The 8701-nt window shown below is 36.8% G+C and overlaps 1 protein-coding gene across 1 annotated transcript; it reads right to left on the minus strand.

The window, feature by feature from the left end:
* Nucleotides 1-7363: 7363 nt before the first annotated feature.
* On the minus strand, nt 7364-8305 carry LOC133868952 (probable CCR4-associated factor 1 homolog 11). The gene has a single exon (XM_062305943.1). It carries the CDS (start codon nt 8303-8305, stop codon nt 7364-7366), a length of 942 nt encoding a protein of 313 aa, XP_062161927.1.
* Nucleotides 8306-8701: the final 396 nt, after the last annotated feature.

Below are 8701 nucleotides of genomic sequence, written 5' to 3' on the forward strand. Positions count from 1 at the left end.
ATGCTATTTCGTTTTTTTTATCATATATTTCATATGTGAAAATGACAAAAACACAAAAAGCGCATGGTTCTCATGCAATTGATCAGGTCCATGATCTTTGTTCACTAGTGCAGCATTGAAAAGTCAGTATGAATTTTGTTGGGTAATTATCCTTCCCCAAGCCGAAAACGGGTTCATAGAGTGGTCTAGCCCAACTAGGCCCAATCCGCTAATGAGACACTTCTCGGAAGGTGAGATTTTGTTCGAATAGTGAGGTTCTGTTTGGAAAGTAAACCGACTCCTCGAGGAGAAACTAACACCAAACGATTAGAATTGTCTTAGTGGTCAAAACTCCAAGATTATGCCAAGGGCACCTCGGCATAGAATTGCGTAAAAGTGCACCCCTCATTAACAATCATGGAGAGTCTGAGTTAGGAGATTCCCGCATTTATTAAAATCTTTGAGCATTTATTAGATTATAAGGTTAAATCAGGCCAAAAGTCAAGTTAGGTGGTAGTACAACGCTCCACTCCTCAGGCTGGGTCATCATGTTAAGAGGACATAACGTCATTAATGGTCGTCGTTCATGTCATATTTCGTCACTGTTTACCCATGCCAATTGAACAGTAGACTAGAGATTATGAAAGCCCACATGTGCATATTAATGGAAGGGGGATGGTATAAATAGAAGCCACAACATTTATTCTCCTTCATAAAGACTCCCGTTAACTTTACCATTGGAGGAGGTGTCGCTAGCCAACCGCCGACAAGCCTTTTTCTGTTTTTCAGGTCAAATACACGGAGCTTTGAAGATTCTTCTGAAAACTTAAACAAGCAAAGAACCAACCACACGTCAGCACGTCACTGTTCGAAAACTATACCAACAAATTTCATTTCCTACCTTATTAACTGTGGTAACTTTTTGAGGTCAATATAATAAGCATGACCAAATCTTTCGGGGTTCAACTATGTAGATTTAAATTCTTCGAATCATAAGAAATATCAGTGCAGAAAATATATAGAGGCTATGTGTTTTTAAAAAATATATATATATACATATTGTTTTATTGTGACGAAAAAAAAAAGTTGAAACTTATATCACATTAATAGTATTTTAATAAGAATTACTTTTTTGTTTTTTGGTTCAGCATAACTTGAAGAAGTCATCGGTAAGACGGTACGTAACCTCCTCATGGAAGTGATAATTAATTTAAGGGCTTATTCCTTTATTGACAGTGCATTCCTGACTTTATAGAGTAGAAGGAAAAAAAAAAAAAAAAAAAAAAAAAAAAAAAAAAAAAAAAGGGGGGGGGGGAGGGGGAAATTACAGTTTAGCCCCCCAAATTATCACCCGTTTGGCAGATAGCCCCCTAAACTGCCAACACTCCGACTCCGGCCTACCAAACTACCAAATCCTTTGAAAAATGCCCCATTTGGCGAAATATCTCCATATTACCCCTGCCACGTGTCATTTTTCAATTAAAAACTAAAAAGACTAAAATTTTATTTTATTTTTTCTTAAAAAAAAAAAAAAAAAAAAGAAAATATGGGTTTTTGCAGCCACCCCCTTGGGGAGGGGGGGTGGCCGCGCGCCACCCCTCAAGCCCTAGGGGTGGCTTTCGGGCCACCCTGAAATCCATTTGGGGTGGCTGCCGAGCCACCCCTAGGGCTCGAGGGGTGGCACGGGGCCACCCCTGGGGCCGGGTGTGGCCGCGCGGCTACCCCTGGTGGCCGGGATCGGCCGCACGCCACCCATCGAGCCCTAGGGGTGGCTTTCGTGCAGCCACCCCCGGCCCCAGGGGTGACCGCGCGCCACCTCCGGAGCCTTAGGGGTGGCTTTCGGGCCACCCCGAAATCCATTTGGAGTGGCCCGAAAAGCAACCCCTAGGGCTCAGTAGGTGACACGCGGCCGCTCCCGGCCACCAGGGGTAGCCGCGCAGCCACACCCGGCCCCAAGGGTGGCCGCGCGCCACCCCCCGAGCCCTAGGGGTGGCCCGCAAGCCACCCTAGAGGTGGCATCGGCCACCTCTAGCGGTGGCTCGCAGACCACCCCACCCTCCCCAGCCACCCCAAAAACCCATATTTTCTATTTTTTTTAAAATAAAATTAAAATTAAAATAATAATTTTAGTTTTTTTAGTTTTTTTTATTTATTATTATTTAATTGAAAAATGACACGTGGCAGGGATAATATGGAGATATTTCGTCAAATGTGGCATTTTTCAAAGGATTTGGTAGTTTGGTAGGCCGGAGTCAGAGTGTTGGCAATTTAGGGGGCTATCCGCAAAACGGGTGGTAATTTGGGGGGCTAAATTCTAATTTTCCCAAAAAAAAAATGAAGACAAAATTTGAAATTTGGAGATCTCACCACAAATCGTTACATACTTTCGTGAAGTGTGCCACTACAAAAAAAAAAAAAAAAAAAAAAAAAAAAAAAAAGACATAAGCCACGTGGCTACAGTAGTCGTTAATGTAATCACATGGCCAATTAGCCATGTGTCATAATGACCATGTGGCGAGATGTAGCAGAAAATATGAAAAAGCCAGTTAGCCACGTGTATTAATTACACGAGGCTAAAAAATTTTTAAATTTTTTTTTTCCAAGAAATAAAATTTTTATAAATTTTTTTTAAAATTTAGAATTTTAGCAACGTGCTTGATGAACACGTTGCCATTTGCATGTTTTGGGGGGAGGGTTTTAAATTTGTCTCTGATTTCAATTTTTTAATTTATTTTTATTTTTATTTTTTTCAATTTTGAGATGATTTGAAATTTTAGCCACATAACAAAATAAACCACGTGGCTATATATATATTTAAAAAACTCAAAAATTTGATGCTTTTGGGTGGAAGGGACGCGCGTCCCCCAAAAACCTCTTTTTTAAACTTAATTTCAAATTTTAAGCTTTATTAAAAGGCTGTGCACATAGCTTTTTAAGAAAAATTAAAGTTTAATTCTCAACTTTCTCTGTCTCTCTCTCAACATGGACGTGCGAAGCAAGTATTGAGCAAGCCTCACCATTTTCTTTTTTGAGGATCTGAACTCTCTCTCTCTCTCTCTCAACTCACAGGTCGATCTCTCTCGTTATTTCTCAGAAAATTTCATTTAAGCTCTCTCGTCTCTCTCTGTCTAACTCATACTTTTTTTACTCGATTGCCACCAGCCGAAGAAGCTCGGTTTTGTCGTCGGTGATGATGAGAAAAAGAGGCCGGTGCTTCTTCTTTTTTCATCGCCGGGAAAGAAAAATCCATGCCGGTGATTTTTTTTCGTCGCCGGGGAACGAAAATCCACTCCGGACGTCGATGGGGAAGGAAAATCCGCTCCGAATCTCGCCGGCCCTCGCCATATCTCGATACGACGAGTTGGACGAAGATCCAGCGCAGATCTCGCCGGATACGCCAGCCCTCGCCGGAGATCCAGTGACATATATATACGTATATCGTATACGATATTGGGTAGGAAAAAGAAAAAAAGAAAAAAGAACAGATCTGTTCTTTTCTTTTTCTTTTTTTTTTAAAAAAAAAAAAGGGTGATTTTACCGACGTGGGTTAGGGGCAAGTGGTTAAAAATACCTTTTTTTCTTTTTTTCCTTTCTCTTTTTTTTTTTTTAATTAAAAAAAAAAAGAATAAAAAAAAAGAGAGAGCCTAAATAGCCACGTATATAAAAATCCACGTGGCTAAATGTGTATTTAGCAACAACCTGATCAACCACGTGTGACCCACGTGATTAATTGCGCGTGGCGAACCATTAGCCACATGATTGTGCCACGTACACGTGGCTAACTGCAAGTGGCATGCCACAAGAACACAAAGGCTGGGGTGATAATTGTTTAACTCATCTCATAATGGAGATAGAAATGACTAGAAAACTCTTCAGTTGAAGGCGTAGGGTTTGGTGGGACAGTATCCACAGAATTAACACCATCACCAGGGCCGTCAACAGAGGTATTAACAGGAATCGAAAGCATTGTTGAAGAACAAACAAATTGAATGAAGAACAGAAGTTTGAAACAAAAGAGAAAATGAAAGACACAGAAATATTAAAGAACAAAGAAGATTGGACTCAAACAGATAAGAATCAGACGCTAATTAAGAAGCGTGAAACAAGCAAGAATAATGATGAACAATTGAACATTAATTGCTCTAATACCATATCACAAAACAGTGTTGCACAATATGTAAACGCAGACGCACTAACAGTACTAGTTTATCTAAATCTTTATTTTTTATTATTATTTTTATGATATAAAGAAAATTCTTAAAAAAAAACACATGCAATAAAGTCCCTTGGTTTAGGGAATACTAAAAGAACCAAAATTGATACCCTAAATCTCATGTAACATTTTTACTTTTCTTAACATTATTTTAATATAAAAATGGTTTATTTTTCTTCTCTTTTTTTAACATTTATTTTAAAGAATATTTAAATAGTATAAAAAATTATAAGAGAAGCTATTGTAGAGTTTATTTAAATATGAAAGCTAAAAGTAATTTGAATCCCTAATTTTTTATATATATATATATTCTAAGGAAAACCGTTGGCTAGTAAACACACAAAAAGAAAGAAAGGGAAAAAGAAAAATGCAAACATAAGCATATAATATAGTATTACGCATGCACGTACAGAAGAAAGGTCGTAAAGGAATGGTATTTTTTTTTTTTTTTTTTTTTTTAAAGAGATAAGGAATGGTAATTTTTTCTTGTGAACCAACCGCTCATTCCCATCAGTGTTGACGGCAATGACTTCTATTACTTGGTTCCCTTTAATTTCAGCAAGATCTCTCCAATACTCGCTTCCGGATTATATATGTCAAGCATCTCATCTCAAATTAATTTTTTTTTTTTTTTTTTGGATAATTTATCGTCAGCTTTCCTACTTTTGGCTTAGTCTGCTTGCATTGCACCACAACTATTAGTCTATTAGGATCCTCCATCATTTCAATATTAAAATTTTATTTTATTAACCGTCTCTAACGATATACACAATGTCACATTAAATGATCTCATGACAACGTATCTTTTATATCGTACATGATCTTAAATGGAAAAAAAAAAAAAAAAAAAAAAAAAAAAAAAAAAAAAAAATCTATGCATTCTAACTGTATTTAAGGGATGCATTTTTAAAAACACAATTTTAAAATGTAAAGGAAATTCTAAAAAAAAAATACATGCCATAAAGTCCCTTGGTTTAGGGAATACTAAAAGAACCAAAATTGTTACCCTAAATCTCAGGTAACACTTTTACTTTCTGTAACATTATTTTAATATAAAAATGGATTATGTTTCTTCTTTTCTTTTTTAACATTTATTTCAAAGAATATTTGAATAGTATAAAAAATGATAAGAGAAGCTATTGTGGAGTTTATTTAAATATAAAAGGTAGAAGTAATTTGAATCCCTAATTTTATTTTTTTTTTTTTTTTTAAATAAAATCTAAGAAAAACTTCCGTTACTTGGTTCCCTTTTCAGCAAGATCTCCCCAATACTCGCTCCCGGATTATATAACTCAAGTATCTCATCTCAAAGTAATTTTTTTTTTTGGGTAATTTATCATCAGCTTTCTTACTTTTGGCTTACTCTGCTTGCACTGCACCACAACTATTAGTCTATGAGGATCCTCCATTATTTCAATTTTAAAATTTTATTTTATTACTCGTCTCTAACGATATGCACAATGTCACGTTAAATGATCTCATGACAACGTATCTTTTATATCGTACATGATTTTAAATGGAAAAAATAAAAATAAAAAAATCTATGCATTCTAACTGTATTTAAGGGATGCATTTTTAAAAACACAATTTTAAACCGTACTTAAGGACCTCAAGCCTCTAGGCCAACCCTTTGGGATTAATTATTAGAAATTAAACTATTTATTGGATGATAAATTTTTTTTTCCCCTCCAAGCTAAAAGGAGATAGTGATAGGTGCTTTCTAATGGACCGGATGAATAATGGAGGAATATGAAAATGGAATGGAAAATATGTTGATAATGAACTCCAATTATTGGCTGGAGACAGACTCCAAGTGAATCCAATTAGGGTTTGGCAACAAACCACAAGACAAAAGTCTATTTCTTTTCTTCCTTTTTATTTACTACTTCCATTCTTTAAATAGATAACATAGTATTGTAGGATTGAACCACAACTCATAACATTCCTACTACGACTTAACCAAGTGGTGATAAGCAACCACTCAAACTAATCTATTAGAAATAATAAACTCCTAATAATCTAATAACACTAACATGACTTGATGACTCATAGACTTGATAAACATTTGCTAAACAACCAAAGATAAAGATAAGCGTAGTTTATCCAACATAATAATAAAGATAACATAATTATCTAGCTACCTATCTACTAATTGATAAGGATCATATGGATTGGATACTTCACCCAAGTGAAGTTGATTAGGCTTCTAACTCCAAGGGACCGTTCCTATCAGATAGGCTGATACCCAACTATTTTAGTGAAAGTAGTAGGAATTGAAGGAAGTTGAAAACTTGGAAAGCAAAAACAGTGTTGAAAAATTAGCAAATTATCAAGGACTGAATTGCAATTAAAAGTCTATTTCTTTTCTTCCTTTTTATTTATGATTTCCATTCTTTAAATAGATAACATAGTATTATAGGATTGAACCACAACTCATAACATTCCTACTACGACTCAACCAAGTGGTGATAAGCAACCACTCAAACTAATCTATTAGAAATAATAGACTCCTAATAATCTAATAACACTAACTTAACTTGATGACTTATAGACTTGATAAACATTTGCTAAACAACCAAAGATAAAGATAAGCGTAGTTTATTCAACATAATAATAAAGATAACATAATTATCTAGCTACCTATCTATTAATTGATAAGGATCATATGGATTGGATACTTCACCCAAGTGAAGTTGATTAGGCTTCTAACTCCAAGGGACCGTTCCTATCAGATAGGCAGATACCCAACTATTTTAGTGAAAGTAGTAGGAATCGAAGGAAGTTGAAAACTTGGAATGCAAAAACAGTGTTGAAAGACTAGCAAATTATCAAGGACTGAATTGCAATTTTTCATTTCTTTCTTGACCATCCAAATTGGTTTCCATACTATTGTTATCCAAATTTAGATACCCCCGTAATCAGGGATAATTCTGTCAACAACAAAAAAAAAAATCTGACACGTTCGCAACAGGCTGAATCAAGCGGTCGTCAGATAAGTGATTCCAATAGGGCATAGGATTTACCGGCGAAAACAAAGAGGAATAATCATAAAACCAATCGCAAAACAAAAAAATAAAAAGAGAGAAGAATCAAGAACCAGAAAACAACAGCACAAGAAACTTATAAATACTCACAGAAAAAGAAATTAAATCTTATATTATAAAAAATAAATCATACATAATATCCGTATCTACCCTGAATCACTCTTGGAGCACAGTAAGTGTATGGAAAACATCCTCTGAAGCTGCGTTGACAACTTCCAGGTTGCAATACGTAAACCAACTTCGGCTTTTTTGGTGCGGTCAACAGCGCAGTGTCGACTTCCAAACCGTAAAGAACCAACTGAAATTCGCTCAAAAATTTCCCAAAGAAACGACCATCTTTGAGTTTCATTATGGTATGCAATGTTAGCAGACTATCAGACCCAGCCTGGTGACTCGATCCGGCCACACGATCCACCCCAAGTGCTTTGGCTACACTCTCCAACCCTCCATAGAGTCCATCACAGAGTCTGATCATATTTTTTATATCAAACACCCTGTACCAGAAAAAGTGTACCACCAGACCCATAAACCCCATCAGATCGATCGGCAGTTCTCGCCCCATCAGGATTTTGATCAAGTAACCAAAATCATAAGCTCCGTGGAAAGTTGACCAAGTGATCGTCCGATTTCTTAAGAGACCAATCTTTTTGATTAGCCTTGCAAACTCCACCGAATCTACACCCTTTTCTCGGTTCTTTTGGAAGTCGATTCCCTGGCGCTCTAGTAACGCGATTGAGTCAGGATTGAACAGATCATTCTCCTTGCTGAAGTCTTTGAAATTAAATTGCCAAACATAACAAGAATCGCCGCTGGCATCGCACAGTGAAAGACCCAGTTGAATGATTTTGGTAGAATCAACATTCCGCTTCATTGACAGGTAGTTCTCAGCGGGAGACAGTTGAGTACGGTTGCGGCAGGTAACAGGGAAGACATGGCCAGGGAACTCGGTGTCCAAGGCGACGAAACGATGTTGAGGAAGAACCCGTGCGATTTCGGAAAACTCATGCTCGAGGTTGTGTTGCCAGACCTCGCGAACGGTGATCGGACTCGGAGCAGCGGCTGTCGCCATTGCCTTTTGCTGCAAGTAAATGATGAATGAATTATGAATTATGATTCGGGACTCCGATTCCCATTATATAATCGTCTCCACAAACCGACATTCATTCCCACCGTCTTTCAGAATCCCACCTTATCTTGGATTGCCGGAGTAAGCATTTAATTTTTTTCTTTGTGCGTGGCACGCACACGGCAAGTCGTCGAATTGCATATACATTAAACATGAATGACAAGTTGTAGCTGCCGCTGTGTACCGGGTTATGGCGGAATACAATGGTTATGGTCAATTGCAGAAATAAACCGAATGAGGGAGACGATACAATCTGAGGTGCATCCATTTTCAAGCAAATAGTAATATTTTTTTCCCCTTACTTAGACATATATGTTAAAAAAAAAAAAAACACACAGA

The sequence above is a fragment of the Alnus glutinosa genome, chromosome 5, assembly GCF_958979055.1.
Source record: "Alnus glutinosa chromosome 5, dhAlnGlut1.1, whole genome shotgun sequence".
In the NCBI taxonomy this organism is placed as follows: Eukaryota; Viridiplantae; Streptophyta; class Magnoliopsida; order Fagales; family Betulaceae; genus Alnus; species Alnus glutinosa.

Bases quoted from the DNA above. Each gene is read 5' to 3' on its own strand.
- LOC133868952 (XM_062305943.1), bottom strand. From the start codon at position 8,305: ATGGCGACAGCCGCTGCTCCGAGTCCGATCACCGTTCGCGAGGTCTGG.